Raw genomic sequence first — 20639 nt, 5'->3', positions numbered from 1 at the left:
TCCCAAGGCACGTGGGATCTTCCCGACCAGGGATGAACCCACGTCTCCCGCAGTGGGCGGCGGATTCTTTACAGTTTCAAGGTGAAAGCTGGGCCAGTTAGAGTGATACAGTATCCTAACAAGTTGAAAACGGTTACAGTAAAAAGTTGTTTTTTCCAGCAGTTTGCTTACATGTCCAATTAACTGAATGTATATGAGATAAAAGGTTCCAGGTAAACTTTTTAAATATCTTTCCCCAACTCGTTGACAACAGGAAACTTTACATGTTTGATAAATTATATGTAGTTTATAAATATCTAGATCATTCCCAAATAAGATAAACGAGTAAAATACTACTAAAAATAGTATTTTGCCTTACAACTCTATAACCATTTGTTTTTGTCTTTGAAATCTTTGGGACTCGGGACAGTAAACTACACAGAGAACACCACAGCATTTTCCCACACTTTCCATCAGATCTTACTCCCTTCCTGGTGAGGCCCTCACATACACAGCAGCAGTGGGCACCTCAGAAGAGATGACAGTCCCCTTCAGGTCACAGACCAGGCCCTGGTCCATCCCTACCCAGAGTAGAACACCCCTGCTCAGCCCAGATCTCAGCCCTCAGGAATAGGAGGACTCAGAGTCCTGAAGCTCAATGAAGGATTCAGATTGGAATCACCTGGGGAACCTTAAATATAATTAACGTTGGTTCTCACCCCATTTATTTGAAAGGGACTCTGGTCAGGGCACAAACATGTATTTACAAAGTGCTTCTTTGATCTAATGTGAAGACTGGGTTGAGCATCAAGAATGAATGAACGGATAGTGAAAATGTGGTGTGTGTGTATATATATAGAATGGACTATCACTCAGGCATAAAATCTTTCTTTTTTTTGGCTGGACTGTGCAGCCTGGGGCATCTTAGTTCCTTGACCAGGGATTGAACCCAGGCCCTGGCAATGCAAGCACTGAGTATCAGCCATTGGACTGCCAGGGAATTCCCTAAAATAAAGAAATATTTCCATTTGCAACAACATGGAAGGTACTAAGCTAAGTGAAAAAAAAGTCAAAGACAAATACCACATGGTTTTACTTATCTATAGAATCTAAAAGAGAAAAAATTGCAAAATACAGTGAAAACAGACACAGAAAAAATACGTGATTTACAGAATGGGGTAGAGGAGTGAATTATGTGAAGGAGTTTAAAATGGGCACATTGACAATTACACAATAAGTAAGTCAGGAGCATGTATAATATACAGCATAAATAATAGGGTCAATAATATGGTGAGAATTTTGTTTGGGCACAGATGGCTACTAGACTTACTGTGGTGGTCATTTCATAATGTATGCAAAAATTGAACATTAAACATTATACCTGAAACAAAAATTGTACAGCAATATGTTTCAACTAAAATTAAAAAGATGTTCCATTGTGGAGAGACACCATACTAAACTAATTAATATAGGTGGCAAGGCCCATAACCAGGGCAGTCACCTCACTTGATATCAGAATAAAGACTTTTGAGGAAAACCACACAAATGCATGACAAAGCTGATCCAAATTTTAAGCCTGGTAGAAAATAACACAATTCTTTCTAGGGAGAAACTTGACAAATGTACTGAATGTGATCAACTTTATAAAAATATATATGCCTTTGTGGTCTTGAAAGAGTTAATATAATATAGAAACCATACAAGAATGTTAAGACTTTACAGCAATTACTCAGGATACTTCACAAGGAATTCACACTAGACAGAAACATGACAAATGTAATGGGGAGATAAATCTTCACACAATCCTCTCAATGAACTTACATATAAGAAAACTTACAGTGGGAGGAAACTCAGTCTATTAGGTTTGAAATAACCAATCTCAGATGTTAAATTCTACAGAGAATTAAAAGTTAAAATTTTTTAAAATCCATGAGTTGATACCTGTCAAAGGATCAGACATCTGTGGAAAGATCTAATTATCTGCAGATGGTACATTGTTTACTCAATTATCTGAGGTCTCGTGAAAAGGGTCCATTGTTAATGACCTACAACCTGAAGTTTGAAATCTGTTGATGTTATTGTTCCATTATCTGCCTTTCATTTGTCACCATGATAGTCTCAGGAAAAGACGGGTAAGATTAAACCCCACCTATTTCATTAGGTGGGGTTTATTCATATCTATGAGACCAGGAAAAACTAGGACACTGATTTTAAGAAGATGGTATAAATTTGAAAGCATGGGGACAGCCAGAGTACATATGTAAAAATACCTAAAATATGCTTTGGGGACCTCCCTGATGTGCTTCCCTGGCTCAAATGGTAAAGAATCTGCCTGTAATGTGGGAGACCTGGGTTTGATCCCTGGGTTGGGAAGATCCCCTGGAGAAGGGAATGGCAACCTACTCCAGTATTCTTGTCTGGAGAATCCCATGGACAGAGAAGCCTGGTGGGCTGCAATCCATGGGGTTGGAAAGATTTGGATATGACTAAACGACTAACACACAACACACACACCTGGTGGTACAGTGGCTAAGACTCAACCCTTAGTGCAGAAGGCCAGAGTTCGATCCCTGGTCAGGGCACTAGATCCTAAATGCCAAAACTAAAAGATCCCATGTGCTGCAACTAAGACCCGATGTGGACAAATTAATTTAAAAATAAAATGTCATGTTTTTGGTGGCCATGACACCTTCTCTAGATATGTTGTTACAAATGAGGGCCATCATTGATGATTATATGAAAGATTATTCTAGCAGATGGTCAAGAAGTAGAGTAGAACTTGACACTGTGAAAGTGAGGTTTTCATATGTGTTTCATGATGGGCTACATGTGGAAGAAAAAAAAAAGCAGGGGAACAATGGGTTTTTTTTTGTTGTTTGGTTTTTAGCCACACATCATGGCATGTGGGATCTTAATTCCCTGACCAGGAATTGAGCCTGTACCACTGGCATTCGAAGGCAAAGTCTGAACCACTGGACCACAGGAGAAGATCCCCTCTCCCTTTTAAAAGGGAATAGCTGTTATCTACCATGGTGGTGGTGATGGTGGTTTAGTCATTAAGTCATGTCCTACTCCTGTGATTCCATGGACTGAGGCCCACCAGGCTCCTTTGTCCTTGGGATTTCTCAGGCAAGAACTAGAGTAAGTTGCCATTTCCTTCTCCAGGGAATCTTTCTGACCCAGGGATTGAACTCGCATCTCCTGCACTGGCAGGTGGATTCTTCACCAGTGAGCCACCAAGGAAGCCCTTTGTTGTCTACCATAGATTATGGAAAATTCGTTTTATTTCAGAACACTGCAGACAGAGTATTACTGAAGTTAATTCAATGAAAAGAACAGGAGTAGAGAGTGCTTGACAGGGATTTAAATATGCACACTGTTTTTACATTTTGATACTATTTTGTTTTGAATGTATCACTTTCCATATCTCAATTAAGGAATGAATGAATCTTCCCTGGTGGTCCAGTGGCTAAGACACTACGTTCTCAATGCAGCTGGCCCAGATTCAATCCCTGGTCAGGGAACTAGGCCCCACAAGCCACAACTAAGACCCACCAGAGCCAAATGAATAAATAAAAATAAATATTAAAATAATTAATACCTGCCTGCAATGCATTAGACCCAGTTCTCCTGTGTTTCCTGCATTGGCAGGCAAATCCTTTGCCACTGAGACACCTGGGAAGCTCCATAGCAGTTACATTACTATATAATTAATACGAGTCTAATCTTAAAATATATTTGGAAGTGATGTTAGAATATTTCCCAATTACAAGCCTCCTGTATATTTCTCACATTCAGGTACGGTTAAAAAGCATTTCAAAATGGGTTCTTTGATTCCTTGCCCTGATACTGGAATCAGAATAACTATATCAAAATTGGCAGTCCAGTGGTTAGGAATTGGCACTTTAACTGCTGAGAGTGCAGGTTCAATCCCAGGTCAGGGAACTAGGATCCTGCAAGCCACATAGAATAGCACCGCCCTCCCTCCCCCAAATATGGTGAATTATTTAAGTGTATTTAGAATCAGATAGAGCAGAAAGGAAATAAATCTTTGACTCATAAAACATAAGGGCTCTAAAAAGTTTTGCTTGGCATTTCAAACATGAGGCAAAGTCACCATATGTTATGTGGAATATTGTACTCTCGGGATAAAGAACAAAGTCTTTTGATATATTCTCTCCCTAACACTTTTTCCCCCTTTGTTTTTCTTTGTTCAAGAGAGAAATATTAAATTAGAAATTTCACATCTATTATTAAAATCATGGTACCCATTTAATGCAAATGGCCAATAATATCAGAAAATAATGACTAGGATTATTGTTTCATGAAAATGAGACCAAATCTATAATCAAAAAGTGTTTTGCCTCTCAACCTTCACTCTTGGTCTTTCAGCAGCCATATTGCTGTGAGGACACTGAAGACTAAGTGCTTATGGAGGCTGAAGGGGCAGAGCACTCATCACATCCCACATGGCATCTTCTGGAGCTTCCTGTTTGGTGAGAATGATAAACCTAATTGTTTCAGTTACTATTTGCCAAGTGGCCTCTCACCCACGAATAAAAACTATCCTACCCGAGAAAAAAATTACTGCTTTGTCATGGGTGTAGAATGGAGCATTACTCAAAGAATCCTAAATTGAAATTGTGTATTATAGCAGGGGAAGGAGAGAATGGAATGAATTGAGAGAGTAGCACTGAAACATATACATTAACATGTGTAAAACAGACAGTTAATGGGAAGTTGCTGTATAACACAGGGAGCTCAAACCCAGTGCTCTGTGACAACCTAGAGGGGTGGGATGGGGTACGGGGTAGGAGGGAGGTTCAAGAAGGAGGGGGCACGTGTAAACTTATGGCCGATTCATGCTGTTGTATGGGAGAAACCAACACACCACTGTAAAGCAATTATCCTCCAAATAAAAATAAATTAAAAAAAAAAGAAAATGTTGTGGAGTAAAAAAACTTCATGAAGACATTTCTTCACTGATGAATTAGATCTGTTTAGCACATGTTGGAGAAAATTCACAATGTGTGAATAAATCACACTGTGAGAATTTATGACAAACATTCAAAATGCTTGGGTGTAATGTAACAGAGTAAGGAATTTGGTGCCACAAATACAATATGATTACATGTTTATTAGACTATTTGACTTACTGCTCTATGAGCCTACCTATTACAGAACCCTTTGCACTGATAAAGTGCATTCACACACCTGCCAGTTGAAAATGGTTTCAATCACTGGATATCAAGCAGGAAATAAAATCAATACCCTGCCTTCAAGGAGCATATTCTATAGGGGAAAGTCACCAATAATTAAATCATATATGATACTGTTAAGTACTATTAAGGTGTACATGTACAAAGATGGAGTGACAGGGTGCCCTAAATTAAACAATGTGTTCAGAAAATGCTCATGTAACAAGAAGACATCTGAATAAAATCATTATTTCAAAGTGTGTGCCATCCAGATACAAATGGGGACCCATGAAACAAAGGATCTAAGTGGCTTCTGGCATCCTGGAACATAGGACTTTGGCTCATTTTCCATTTCTGACCTCCAGAACCATAAGAGAATAAACTTGTGTTCCTTCAAGTCTCTCAGTTTGTGATAACTTGTTAAAAGTAGAAACAGGAAATTTAAGGAAATAATGCACGTACAGAATCAAAAGAATCTATACAAATTTCTAGAAAAAAGTATAATTTGCAAGGTGTCAGGACATAACGTGCAAAAATCTATTGTAATTTTATATGCATGCAATTTACAAATGGAAACTGAAATTAAATATAGAATACGATGTTTGCTCAAAAAGAAGAAAAATGTGTAAATCTAACAAGATAAAGACTTTTATGCTTAAAACCTACAATGGGAAGGAATGAAATCAAAGACGATCTTCTATTTAGGTCACCTGAGAGAAACATAGGATATTCACTGAACTGTTAATAAAACATACCAGATTAATTGACTGGAAGATACAACATAAGAAGTGATATTAAAATATCCCAAGTGACATACAAGTTTAATGCATTTTCCGTCAAGATTTTTGTAGATTCAAACAAGATTATTCTAAAAATAACAGAGAGAGGCGAAAGAACTAGAAGAGCTAAAATACCTGAAAAATATTGCAGTGGTTGGAATCGCCCCACATGATCTCAAGATTTTTAATACAGTGACAGGAATCAATACTGTGTGGGATTTGTGGAATAACAGACGCAAAGACCAATGGAGCAGAATGAGGAGACAAGAAATAGCCCTCCATCACTACAGTTTTTCCCAGATGGCACAGGGGTAAAGAATCCATCCCCCAATGTAGGAGATGCAAGAGACGCAGTTTCAATCCCTGGGTGGGGAAGAAGCCCTGGAGGAGGAAATGGCAACCCACTCCAGTATTCTTGCCTGGGAAACCCCATGGACAGAGGAGCCTGGTGGGCTACAGTCCATGGGGTCACAAAGAGTTAGACTCGACTGAGCACAGTGCACAGGACATTAACCCTTGAACATCACAGGTTTCAGCTGTGTGGATTCAATTATATGGGCATTGTTTCCTAATAAACACTACTACAGTGTAGGATCTGAGGTCAGTTGAATCTGAGGATGCAGAACCATGGATATAGCAGGATAGCATTAAATTATACATGGATTTAGAACTGCTCAGGAGACTAAACCCTAACTCCCTGCCTTGTTCAAGGGTCAAGTGTACTTCCCACTACTTTTTGACAAAGGTACCCAGGCAACTCAATGAAGGAAGGCTGGTCCCATACATGTGCTCGTCAATGAAATATTCATAGTACAAAAGAAAATTTCTCCATTTAAACTTTACATCTGTCATACATCAGCAAAAAGTTAATCAATGGTCTAAAACAAATTATGGAACTTTACACTATAAGAGATTTAGGAAAAATGCTATAGAACAAAAACTTCAGAATCTGGAACTTGATGCAGAGTCCTTAGACATGTCACAAGAGCGTGAGCCAGGGAGAATATACAAAAACCTTAGAGTGAAAAGGGTTTTTGCCTTCAACCTTCAGCCTTCTCAGTCATAGAGCAGTCATGTTACTATAAGGTGAAGATTAAGTACTCATGGAGGTTGCAGAGGCAGAGGACCCCATCACACCCCACATGGCAGCCTCTGGACTTCCTGTTAGATGAGAATGATAAACCTCTTACTACTTTCAGTCCCTGTTCTCCAGGCGGTCTGTCACTCACAAATAAAAACTGTCCTACCTGAGCAATAAGATTACTATTTCACATCCATGGCATTTGTGAGATAATCTTGAGAATGAATGAATGAATAAATTCCTCCTCTTAAGGCCTGACCACAATAAAATACATTTATCTGGTTTCTATCCAGAATGAATTTTCCAATGAAGCCTAAGATGTAGATACCTGCTAAAAGCCTTGTTGTATCACTGTATTATTAAAGTCTCTCGCCAGGATGGGTCACCTGATGGTAACTCGGGCTTGACACTGAAGGATTTGCCACACTCATTATATTTGAAAGGTTTCTCTCCAGTATAAATTATCTGGCAGATCTCAAGGTATGAACTTGGGCTGAAGACTTTGAGATACTTAGTACATTTATAAGGTTTCTCTCCACTATAGATTATGTGATAGAAAATGAGGCTTGCAGGCACAAAATCTTTGGTATATTCATGGCATTTGCTTAGTTTCTCCCTACTCTGAAATCTCCAGTGAATTGTACGCTGTAAATTTTGAATGAAGACTTCCCACATATGTCACACTTACATAGTTTCTTTCATGTATAAATTATCTGATACTTAGTGAGGGCTGAGAACTCAGTAAAGGCATTTCAAGTTCATTACAGCTGAAAGCCTTCTCTACGTTATGTATTCTCTGATGAACTGCAAAAAGTGAATTTCGACTGAAGACCTCCCCACACTCATGACATTTGTAAGGTTTCTCTCCCATGTGAATTCTCTGATGCTTTCCAAGGTTTGGTTTTTGAGAAAACAACCTGCCACACTCATTACATTTGAAAGGTTTCTCTCCAGTATGAATTCTTTGATGACTTTCAAGATTTGAATTTCGACTGAAGACCTTCCCACACTCATTACATTTGTAAGACTTTTCTTCAATATGAACTCTCTGATGCTTTGTAAGGTATGCTCTTTGATTAAAAAATTTGCCACACTCATTACATTTGTAAGGTTTTTCACCAGTATGAATTCTCTGATGACTCACAAGATTTGAATTTTGACTGAAGACCTTGCCACACACATTACAGTTATAAGGTTTCTCTCCAGTATGAATTCTTTGATGACTTGCGAGATTTGAATACTGATTAAAGACCTTGCCACAATCATCACATTTGTAAGGTTTCTCCCCAGTATGAATTCTCTGATGTCTTCCAAGATGTGAATTTTGACGGAAGACCTTACCACACTCATTACATTTGTAAGGTTTCTCTCCGTTGTGAATTCTCCGATGAATTCTAAGGCATGAATTTTGACTAAAGACTTTGCCACATACATCACACTTACATAATTTCATGCCTGTATGGATCACCTCATGTGTGGAGAGGTGAGAGCCACGATTAAAGGTTTTGCCACACTCATTGCATCGGTAAGGTCTCTCTCCGGTATGAATTCTTTGATGACGTTTAAGGGAGGAATTCTGACTACAGACTTTGCTACATACATCACATTTATACACTTTCTCTCCTGTATGCCTTATCTGATGTCTACGGAGGGATGAGCCGTGATTAAAGGTTTTACCACACTCATCACATTTGTAAGTTTTCACACGAGTGTGAGTTGTCCAATGACTTACAAGGTGTGACTTTAGACGAAAAACATTGCCACATACACCACACTTATATAATTTCTCTCCTGTATGGATTAGAAGGTGTCTACTGAGGGAGGAGCCATAATTAAAGAATTTACCACACTCGTGACATTTGTAAATATTTTTTTTAAATATATGCAGTTCATCCTGAAAGCTTAACACAAGTCTATTTTTAATTGGCTTCTTTCCTGCATTCCACCTACCTTGTCTATCTCTTCTGTGAGTTACATTTTCCTTATATATTACAGGCATTCCTTTGTAATTTCTTTCATCATTCTTCCACTGACACCCAAAGTCATCTTCCTGGATTTCCGTGAAGCAAAAATATTTCATTTCAGGGCTTTCTTGTCTTTCCAATGTCACTGTTTGGAATGCATCTCCTCTATCACTACTTGCTATTGGTTGTAATTTCTTGACCACATGTATATGAGAGATATCTATAAGATACAAAGAACCATAAGGTGTTTTACTCAGTACAACTCATGAATAAAAGTGTAATGTTGAATATATGACATTAAACCAAAGGTAGGGAACTGCCTGGCAATCCAGTGGTTAGGGCTCTGTGCTCCCACTGCAAGGGTGATGGGTTCGATCCCCAGTCAGGGAACTAAGATGTTGCACAGCATGGTCAAAATAAAATAAAACAAACCAAAACTACTACTTATGCCCAATAAGGTTATGAAACTTCCGAATCATGACCTTAAAAATTTTAGGAACACTAAAGGAATAGGACTCTTTACTAAAGAAAGTGATTATATGTAAGGTGAGAGTATGACATGGTTGGATACCATCACCGATTCAATGGACATGAACTTGGGCAAACTCCAAGAGATACTGAGGGACAGGAAGGCCTGGCATGCTGCAGTCCAGAGGGTTGCAAAGAGTCAGAGCACAACTTAGAGACAGAACAATAACAATAATGACAGCTGAGTTCTAACACCCTGTGACAAAAACATTCACACTAGACAAATGTAGGTTAACTCTCAAAGAAAGAATATTTTGTCACTATGACACCAAAGCATATACCCATTAACAATACATATACTGTGGTCTTGCTATTAAGGAGACAAAAGATATACTGTACATATATTCTGTATTCTATGTCATACAAATAAATGCTAAAGACCACACAATCCACTGTAATGTACATAATCCAAAACAAACTCATCTAATGAATAACTAACTGGTAGTATGGAATTACAAAACACAGCATACAAAAATGGAAGAATCTGTTAACACAATTTTGCACAAAAAATTTTTCTGAATATCTGCTATAGAGCTATGTACCCATAAAGAATATGCATTTTACAACATTAACAAATGGTACATGTCAGTTGTACTCTATAATAAGAGCTGAAAAACCATCATATATTAATTACAATTAAGAGTTAACCAATAAAATATTCTAGAGTTATGTAAGCTAACAGCAAATAAATAAAGTCATTCCCAGCCTTCACTGAACACTTAAAATTCTCCAGTTCATTGGCTCTAAAAAGATATGTAATAAACAGCAATTTGTAAATTTATCAACTAGGGTCAGACACAATGTTGATTAGCACAAACTGGAGATGAAAAGCATACAAGATGTGATGCAAAACAGTATTATAATAAACATGACAGAATATTAATATAACTATTTATAAAAAGTAACTTTTCAGGCTTCCGTGGTGGCTCAGTGGTGAACAATCCGCCTGCCAATGCAGGAGATGTGGGTTTCACCCCTGATCCAGGAAGATTCCACATTCCTCAGAGCAACTAGTCCGTGTGCCACAACTATTGAACCTGTGCTCTACAGCCTGGAAGCTGCAACTACCAAAGCTTGCACACCTTAGAGTCCTGCTCCACAACAAGAGAAGCCGCAACATGAGGAGGCCGCACACAGCAGCTAGAGTGGCCCCTGCCCTCCACAACTAGAGAAAAGCACAGGAAGCAATGAACAGTCAGCACAGCCAAAAGTAAATACATAATTGTTTTTAAAAGCAACTTTTCAATCATGATTATAAAACATGCAAGAGTCTAAGCCATCAAAGAACACTAATTTCTTTCAAAAGGCTTGTTTTTAAAGGTTTAAAAGGCATGAGGTAAATCAACACAAGTTTTCAAATCACAGGTTTGACTCACAGATTTCTATGCATGACCACAACTGATACAAAAAGTACTGAGAGACACAGGATTTGAACCGGAACTAAATCTAAAGGATGACTGCTCACCCCAGCAGTACAGATTACAAAATATTAAAACAAATACCAGGAGTTTAAAAAGAGTATTCCAAGGGAGACACAAAAGAAGTCAGCCATGTAACTAATAATGTTATTTAGCCACCCTTCCTGAAAATGGTTTTTCTAAGTCTTCACAGCTGCACATAGTGATTTTGGTCATGTCATGAGAAAGTCGTACAACATTAAAAGAGGGACCATTTTTATACTGAGTGATGTGGAAGGTGGAGCAATGAGTGAAGGAGTGCTGGGGAAATTGGGATGAAAATAATGATTTAAATATGTGAGCAAAAGAAAGTCTTCCCACATAAAAGTACCATGTGAAGAAAGGTCCAGAATGAGAAATGGCATGAGTGGAGCACAAGGTATATGCATATGTGGGAGCACAGCTGGTGATTGTATATCGAGGTGAATATAACCATACCAGAGAGCAGCCAAGATGGCGGAGCAGACGTATCCTATGCTCACTTCCTCTCATGAGCACAATCATCTCACTCTCTTTCCCAAGCACCAAAATCACAATAATCTGCATTATGACCATCACTGACAAAGACTAAAATCTACCAGAAAATATCTGCTACAACTAAAGCCATAAAGAAAGAACCCCAACAACACAGGACGGATGGGGCAGACCCATGACACAATCAAATCTCATACTTTGTGTGGGTGACAGACAAACTGGAGAATAATTACATAACGCAGTTTCTCCCACAGAAGCCCCACATCAGACCCTCCAAACCAGGGGTCCAATATCAGGAAGAGGAGAATGTGAATATAGTTTTCCTGGAATACACTCCTACATCATTTCCTCTGGCTCATAGAGGATGGTCATTAGTATCTGGAAACAAGATTGACACCATGTCCTTGAGATGGGCTTTCATGACAGTCCTCAAAGCCAAGAAAAGAAAAAAAAACAGTGGGGAAAGACTCATCAGTGAGGCTCTCATGATACTTTCTATCTCGTATCTTACAACATGCTGACCAATCTACTAAGTAGCTTCAACTGGTGACTTAGTACATAGCAGGAAAATATTAAAACACTTAAGGAAAAGCATTGTCCATCAAAACTTTCTGTTAGTAAATTCACCCCACAGACAGTCCATCCTGAGCTGTCTACTACAAGTGGATTATCATAGTAATGAAACTGGATAAAATTATAGACTCTAGGAATATCTATTTCAAAAGCAAGTTTCACACTCAAGATTATAAACTTTTCTACTTGAAGGCAAAAATGTGCTAGTTATTTTTATATGTCTCCCAGAGCCTAATGAAAGCCAATCAATAATTAATCTATTTCTTTATTATTTAATCACACATACACACAAAATCCCTCAAGTTTCAAAAGGTAAAATCATGTAAAGGTAGAAGAATATGGAATCAGGAGAGTATACTGATTAGGTACAGCCATAGAAGAGACATAAGAGAGTGGAAAAAATACAAAATTTGGTGAAGAGATGAAACCATGCACTCAACCCAAGATGCCAAACCAATAGCTTGAAAGATACACATATTTCCCCCATGAGGAACTAGGAAATAAAAAAAGAGGATCTCTTTTGTCCACTGTCTTTGTAGTTTTGCCATGTAAAATTAAGCGAGACCCAATCTACCTCCCTGTTTCACACATCCCTAAAGTGTGTGGCAAAAATCAGAACAGAAGAAATGGCTGCGAAATCTAAACAAGGGGAGAGGGCTTGAGACAACAGCTCCCTGAAGGTGCCACATGGAATCAAAAACCATGTGCTTTTGATTTTGATCAATGCCTTCCCATCTTCTAATTAGATCTTTTAAGAACACAAATGGGGATGAAAGAGAGAAAAGCCCAGGGAGTGAGTCTGGAAGCATCAACTCTTATTTATATAGACTGAAACCTGAGCATCCAATGAAGTCCAGAGAGAGAAGTGAAAGGGGGTAAAAGACCCTTTTAAAGCAACCCTCTTCACGGTGCTCAAAGTCAACCAACAACGAGTTCACAGGGACCAGATGGCAGGGTGTAGATCATGATGAAGACTTTGCTTTTGTTTCTGGTGGGGCTGCACCAGAGGGTGAAAGAATACATTCTACATGTTGAAGAACAGAATGATAACCCAGGAGTAAGAAAAATGTGCTCTCAGCATTCTCAATAAATAAACTCCTGTTTTCTGAAAAGAAATCTCCCACGTGGGTGGAGTTACCCAAAGACCAGTAAAACTGCCACTTCCTCTCTGCCCTTCTGAGATCTAACCCGTGTTCAGACTTTTGATACATTTCTATCCTCTTGGTGGTTTGCTCTTTTCATGTCACTCTGCACAGGCTAGAGCTGTTCTTCTTGTTTCAAGATGGAAATAATATTCTGATCAGAAATAGAAATTTCTGCTTCTCAAAAGAATAAAATGTGAAGAGCTGGGGCTTTTCTAGCTCTTTGTTCAGGTGAGGAGTGAGGACATTGAACACGGGTCTGAAAACCTCTATCACAGGTTGGTCTACCACTTGCCTCCTACTAAATGCAGAGGAAACAGTGTAATATTCAGATAATGAGCTCTCTTCCAAGAAGTAGTGGAGCAAAAGCACAGGGGCAGAAAAAAAAGAGAATCAGATATTTTAAAAGTGTGCCCTCAGCCTTATAAATACTTAAGCTCTGGAACAATGCCTGATGTATCATGAAATGGATTAAACATTTGCAGAAAAGCTAAGCTTAAACTCATGATACCACATCATGAAATTTTTCATGTCTGAATCAACAGGGATTTCAGATCAATCAAGCAAAACAGGGGCTCCCAAGGGGCACAGAAGGGAAATGCAATGATACCCAAGGACAGATTCCAATTTCTGAAGCGAAGTGATCCTCACCCACAGAGATCAGGTTCCTGAGGGTCTCCACCATCACATCCATGTAAAAGGCCCTCTGAGCAGGGTCCAGGCATTCCCACTCCTCCTGAGAGAATTCTACAGCAACATCCTTGAAGGTCAACTGTTCCTGAAACAAAAATATCTCATCAAAGGGCCATGAAGAGAGTTATTTTTGCACAAAATGAGAAGAGGAGAGAGGAGTAAGGATCTGTTTAATTGAAGTATGTATTCTGACAGATCCAGGTAAAGGTATCTGGAGCAAATTATGCATCCGTAATTTTAATTTCTTATCCCTTCTCATAGAGATTATGATATCCTCCATACAATGTAGGTTTTTCACTTTTTCTGGACAACACACACAAACAACCTAGAAATAAAATTCAATAGCAGGTGGTCTATGTAGAAATGTTACCTATTATGTTTTACATACCATGTGATATTCAATATCTAGATGAGCTACAGCACCAGTGGGATCTTTAGAGATGACAAAGTCCACAGTGGCTTTACAGAAAGGTCAAAATCTGCAATTATGACAATTACAAGAGCAATGACTCGAAGTGTTGGAACACTTCCTATATGCCAAATTTCATTCTTAATAAATTTTTTACATGTATGAAATTGCTATAAACATAACAGCTCATTAGAGATGATCTCTTCCCATCTTACAGAGGAGAATACTGTGCCAGACACACTTGGAGACACTTGACTCAGGTCATGAAACTAAACAGCAATATCAGAACTCAGAGGGTTAGCCTCTGGAATTGAAGCTAAAGAATCAAACAGTTGAATAAGAGAAAAAACAGTATTAAAGGCACACTGACAGAGGGTTCATTGAGAAAATCTGAAAGAAGTTCATGGTGAACAACATGGAAGAGCATAAAAGATCATCATATACGTGGGCTCACACAGAGACACATAAGATGTTAATAATCTTATTGCTATTTAAACCATTAACATGATACTCCAAAAAAAATTTTTGAGGTCAAGGATTATATTTAAGATATAATTTCAAGTGTAAAGATAGGTTTGAAATATGATGTTTTTATCAAAACCATGGACTTGTACTTCCATGTACTCACACACACACATGTAAACACACAATTACTTGAAAAGACAGGAGTTCCCTGATGGTCCAGCGGTTAGGATTCAGTGATTTCACTGCTGTGGCCCTGGATTCAATCTCTCGTTGGGAAACTAAAATCATACAAGTGGCTTGGCTTGGTCAAAATTAAAAAAAAAAAAAAAAAAGAAAAGATTTAAACATTCCACTGGAAGGCTTTTCTTTTTAGATCAGAAAGAAGGCAAGGATACACACTTCTGAACTACTATCCACCAAAGTACAGAAAGCCCTTATCAGAGAAATTAGACAAGAAAAAGAAATCAAACTTATCCAAACTGCAAAAGTAAAATTATCTCTTTTTGTGTAGATGACAACTTTTATGTGTAAAAATAGTAAAGATTTCACAAGGAAATTGTTACATCAAAAAATAACTCTAGAAAAGTTGAAGGATACAAAAGTCCATGTGTAAAAATCAGGTAAATTTCTATACATAATGGTAGTGGTGGTTTAGATGTCTGTGTGTTCAGTCCCTCAGTTATGTCTGAGTCTTGTGACCCCATGAACTATAGCCCACCAGGTTCCTCTGTCCATGAGATTTCCCAGGCAAGAATACTGGAGTGGGTTGCCATTTCCTTCTCCAGAGGATCTTCCCAAACCAGGGATAAAATCCAGGTCTCCCGCATTGCAGGAAGATTCTTTACCGACGACGGTACCAGGGAAGCATATACACAGTGAACAATGTCAAAAGAAAATTTAAAAAGAATCCTATTTCTAAAGCACCATAAGGATACAACACTTCATAAGAAATCCAACAAAGACGTGAAAAACTTCTATACTGAAAACTATTAAACATTGCTAAAAGTTATACAAGGAGATACAAATAAATTGACATCCTATACTCTTGGATTGAAAGACTAAATATTCTTAAAATGAAATTACCCGAAGTGTTTTATAGATTCAATCTAATCCCTATCAAAAGTCAAATGGCAATTTTGGTAGAAAATGTAAGTTATTACACTAAAATTCATAAGGAATCTCCAAGAATCCCAAATTGCCAAAGAAGAAAGGAAGGAACCCTTATAGATTTCAAAACATATTACAAAGTAATCAAGATGGTGCGGTACTGGCATAAACACAGATATATAAAGCAGTGCAAGAGAACAGAATGCTCAGAATTGATTTTGCATATACGCAAAATGCATTTTCAGTGGTGCCAGGACCACAGAATAGAAGGAAGACAGTCTCAGTAATAAATGGTGCTGGGAAACTGGGTATCTACCAATAAAAGTATAAAGCTGGAACCTCACCTGTATCAAAATGAGAAACTTCTATGTGTCAAAGGAGGCAATCAACACAGTGAAAAGGTAACCTCCAAGGAATGGAGATGATGAAAATGGATTAAGAATCTCCATGTTTCAGAGATTGATTTCATAGTTTAAAATCAAAGGAATGAAACACTCTGTATCACTGATATCTCTGAACTTTTCATTCCATTCCCAATCATCATGATTTTTAAATCATCAATATACCCATTTAGCTTCTGCCCAGTCACTTCAGTTGTGTCTGACTCTTTGCAACCCTGTGGACTGTAGCCTGCCAGGCTCCTCTGTCCATGGGATTCTCCAGCCAAGAATACTGGAGTGGGTTGCCATTTCCTTCTCCAGGGATCTTCCTTACCCAGGGATTAAACTTGCGTCTGCCTGCATCTCCTGCATTGCAGGCAGATTCTTTACCCACTGAGCCACCTGCATTAGCTTCTAATACAGTATAAAAAGCCAGAACATATTTGCCATAATTAGTCTGTTTTAAAAAATGCACCAGGTGAAAATGCATATTAACACCTGACTTCCATGTGCAGCTTCTTCACCCTAGTTGATGGAGAGCAGACAGGGCATCCAGATGGGCCCTAAGCAATCCCTGCTGCCCAACAGCACTGAGACCCTGTCTCCAACCCGTGGGTGAGAAGCCCTGCCCTGGAGAGTGCCCAGGGGAGCCTCCTCACAAGGGCCGGGTCACTGGGTCATGGGGAGACGGGATCTAAGTGGAGAGGACAGGCCCTGAGGGAAGGCCCCGGGTGAGTGTGCATGTACAGGAGTCAGACAGGACACTTCAGAGTCAGACACGATTAGCGAATCCAGAGAAGGGCATTTCAGGAAGGACAGACTGAGAATCAATTGAGAATATGACCTTACCTGAGAAATAGCCATTCCTGACTCCTTTTCTTTGCTCTTCCAGGCTTCTTCCTCAGTCTGAGTCTTTGGAAGTCAATCTTGAAAGGTGAAAATAGTCAGTTAAATGCTTAAAATCAACACACCCCCTTCCTATGCCCCAAACACATACATACACACACACACACACACACACACAAACACACACACACACACGGAAGACCCCGCCATGTGGAACAGACAGTCTTCTGCTGCACACTGTCTCAGGAGGGACTCAGAACAGTCAACTCCTACAGAGAGATCAACAAGTCAGTTCCTACATTTTTTTTCAGTGCTTGATAGATCTTTGAAGATCAAATAGTGTAGGGTATCCTTTTTTTCACCAAATATATATTTTTTCAGATTATTTTCCACCAGAGGTTATTATAAGATATTGAATATAGTTCCCTGCACTATACAGCAGGTCTTGTTTAATTATTCTATATATAGTAGTGTGTATGTTCTTCCCAACTTCTAATTTATCCCTCCTCCTCCTTCCATGTTTGGGAACCACAAGTTTGTTTTCAGGGTCTGCGAATCTAGTTCTGCTTTGTAAATAAGTTCATTTGTACCATTTTTTTTAGATTCCACATATGAATGAACTCCGGGAGTTGGTGATGGTTAGGGAGGCCTGGCGTGCTGTGATTCATGGGGTCGCAAAGAGTCAGACACAACTGAGCAACTGAACTGATAAAGTGATATCATGTGTGTCTGTCTGATTTACTTCACTTAGTGTGACAATTGTGTCTACCTACACCATGTGTTTCCACATATTATTCTCCTGTCTCCCTATTTCTGTATCTTTGTCTTTTTGTTCCCCTCTACTTTTCTGCTGTTCCTGGCCCCCTATTTTCTCACACCTGTCTCACTCCACTCTGCAAATCATTCCCTCTCTTGATGCTCCTTCTCTCTAACCTTTCTGACTGCCCTACATCTCTATATATTTCTGCCTCTTTCTTCCCCCTTCTCTGCTTCCTCTGTGCCCTTCAGTTACACCCCTTCTCTGTTACACTCCTTTCCTCCCCACTCTCGGGCACCCCAGGTGGTGATGCTTCCTTCCTGCTCTCTCTCCCTTCGCTCTTGCAGTCAATAATTTTCCTCTCCTCTCCCAATCACCATGATGCTCTGAAGGCTATGGTTCCACCTTTTATCCTCTCCCAAACTGTGTGAAGGGCCTCATCATTGCTGCCACCCTCCTACCAGTAGATCTAGAGCCCCTCTCCCTATGTCACTATCCAATTCCTGGAGATCTGGCATTTTTAACTTAATTTTCGATTTTATTCACTTTCTGCTTTCAAGGCGTAATCACTTTCACTTTACTATTTACAAGTCCCGGTCTGTTCCCACTGGTTCTCCCTCAATCTTTATCCTTCTCAATTTTTCTGTCTCAGTCGCTCTCTCGGTCTGCTTCTCCTGATCCTCCTCGCCCCTGCATTTACGAGGATGGCGACTGAATAAGACGCCCGCGGACTGAAAAAGACCGTTTGGAACTCTGGACCGAAGAACACTGGGCGTCACAGGGATGGCCCACGTCACCACCTCTACCCTGGGTTAGGGCGGACCAGGAGAGGGGCCTTGACGAGCAGAAGGACGGGCCTGAGGAGACGCGAGGACTGAGGGGCTGCGAGCGAGGGGGTCTTAGGAACGGGGCTGACTCTCCAGAATCCCGGCACCGGGAAAGGACGCGGCCTCTCCGGGAGCGGGGCGGCCGGCCCGGCCTCCAGGGGCCGAGAGGGCGAGGCTGGGGGGCGGGCGCGAGCCCACCTCAAGGACGAAGACTTGACTTTACATGAGGCGGAAGGCAGAGATAGTAAAGGGTTTTAAGCAGGAAAATGTGGCGAAAGGCAGTGTTTACGTGGACCGAAAGCAGAAAAGCCAAGGGCTTCGGTACTGGCCCCAGAGAAATTGAAAACCCAAAGGGAAACGGCCTGCGAACTCTTAACACACGTCTCGGTTTACATGGCAAGTGGGGGCGTGAGAGGGAATTTAAAGACCGCAGTGACTCCAAAACCCTGAAGATGGAGTCAAAGAACCGCAAAGCACAGATATAAGCTAGAAAAGAGAAACTTACGCTCTGCAGAGTGACCTTCGTCCCAAGCATTCCGTTTCCGGGTCTGCAGAGAACTGCGCGTGCGCGAGGCGAAGAGGCGGTGCTTCCTGGGCGGGGCCTGGGCGGAGCGCTAGCAACGGGGCGGTGGGCGGGGAGTCCAGGTCTGAGCCTGGACCACCCGAGGGCAGAAAAAGGGGTGGTGGAAAAGAGGGTGGGTCTCAAGGTCCCTTCCTTGACCGGCTTACTTGAAGTTTCAGAGAGTAACAATTTTAAGGTAAAGTTTGCATTTCTGTGGGCCAGTTATGTCCAAAGGTAACATAACTTTCAACTTGTTGAAAACGGTTTAAATAAAAGGTATTGTTTTTGCAAGCAAGCTGCTCTCCTGCCCTGCCAGTGAGGCCTTAAACACAATTCAGGGTTCTGGAAATGTGGGTCTCCCAGAGTAGTTGACATAGGACAGTAGCTGGATGCGGGAGCATTTTGTGCAATTAGAATTAATTTAGGCAGTTTAAGGAAACAAGAACTGAACTTGTCTCTCTATTACACACTAGAATGAGAAATACAAAACTTTCCCTACATTGTATCGTCTATTTCATAATGCAGAACAGCTTCTGTACTATCTCTCACTGCAGAGGCCAAACTAAACACTGTTTAGTTCCAGAGACAAGGAGAAGATCTGGGATCTGATACTGGAGTACTAAGGGAAGTGATAATTTAGATTATTAACCATGGCTTTAAAAAGAGCAATATTCTTTTTAAATTGTTTTAAATTTTATTGTTTCTCTTTTTGCTAATGTGTTTTATTTCCCTCTTTAAAACCAACTCTACAGTGACATATAAGAGCTATATAAACAGCTCTTCATGCACATACATGATTGTATAAGTTTAAGGTATACAGCAAAATAGTCTGATTTCCCTATATTGTGAAATGATTACCACAATATGTTTAACTAGCATCCATCATTTAAGATAGATAAGATAAACAGAGAAATGGAAATAAGGGAAATTTTTTTTGTTTTGATGAGAACTGCTTTATTTGGTAAAATAATTATTGTGTTCCACACTCAAATGCTTTTGAGAAAAGCTTGTTTACATCATAATATAATTAAGCCAATCATAAGTAAATATAATGCAATATCAAGTTCATTATATGTTCACTCTGAGAGTAATTAATATTTACCTTTTCTTCTTAAGCCGTAATGTATTTTATATCTTGGTGTTCTATTGCTGAGAGTTCTATCAAATCTGGTTAACAGAGCCTGTAAAATATACAGTATTCAGAAAACACTGGGATTTATTTTCATCTAAAGAATATTAACTTTGCTGTATTTCTGAGGGCATTTATTTGGGAAGTATATTCTGTTTAATATAAACCCTAAAGAAAGCAAAACTAGATTATCAACCATCTGATAACTTCATATCTACCCTCAATATTTTGATGGCAACATGTCATTAAACATCTACTTACAAAGTTGATTTTCCCACATCCCTACAGG

The 20639-nt window shown here is 39.5% G+C and overlaps 1 protein-coding gene and 1 pseudogene across 1 annotated transcript; both read right to left on the bottom strand.

Annotated features, from left to right (window-relative positions):
• LOC102271026 (zinc finger protein 665-like) overlaps positions 1–13953 on the bottom strand; it is a 31757-nt pseudogene extending 17804 nt beyond the window's left edge.
• On the bottom strand, positions 616–19212 carry LOC102270740 (zinc finger protein 665). The gene is made up of 4 exons (XM_070387086.1): positions 19165–19212; positions 17079–17155; positions 13827–13953; positions 616–9221 (listed from the first exon to the last, which is right to left on the bottom strand). Exons 2-4 carry the CDS (start codon positions 17091–17093, stop codon positions 7747–7749), a joined length of 1617 nt encoding a protein of 538 aa, XP_070243187.1. The 5' UTR covers positions 17094–17155; positions 19165–19212; the 3' UTR covers positions 616–7746.
• Positions 19213–20639: the final 1427 nt, after the last annotated feature.

The sequence above is a fragment of the Bos mutus genome, chromosome 18 (assembly GCF_027580195.1).
Source record: "Bos mutus isolate GX-2022 chromosome 18, NWIPB_WYAK_1.1, whole genome shotgun sequence".
NCBI classification, from domain to species: domain Eukaryota; kingdom Metazoa; phylum Chordata; class Mammalia; order Artiodactyla; family Bovidae; genus Bos; species Bos mutus.
Note: the sequence above shows the minus strand (reverse complement) of the source record. Positions and strands in the feature narration are given on the sequence as shown.

Bases quoted from the DNA above. Each gene is read 5' to 3' on its own strand.
- LOC102270740 (XM_070387086.1), bottom strand. The intron at 9,222-13,826 runs GTGAGGATCACT...TGTATCTTATAG, and splicing joins CAGGAACCTGATCTCTGTGG to ATATCTCTCATATACATGTG.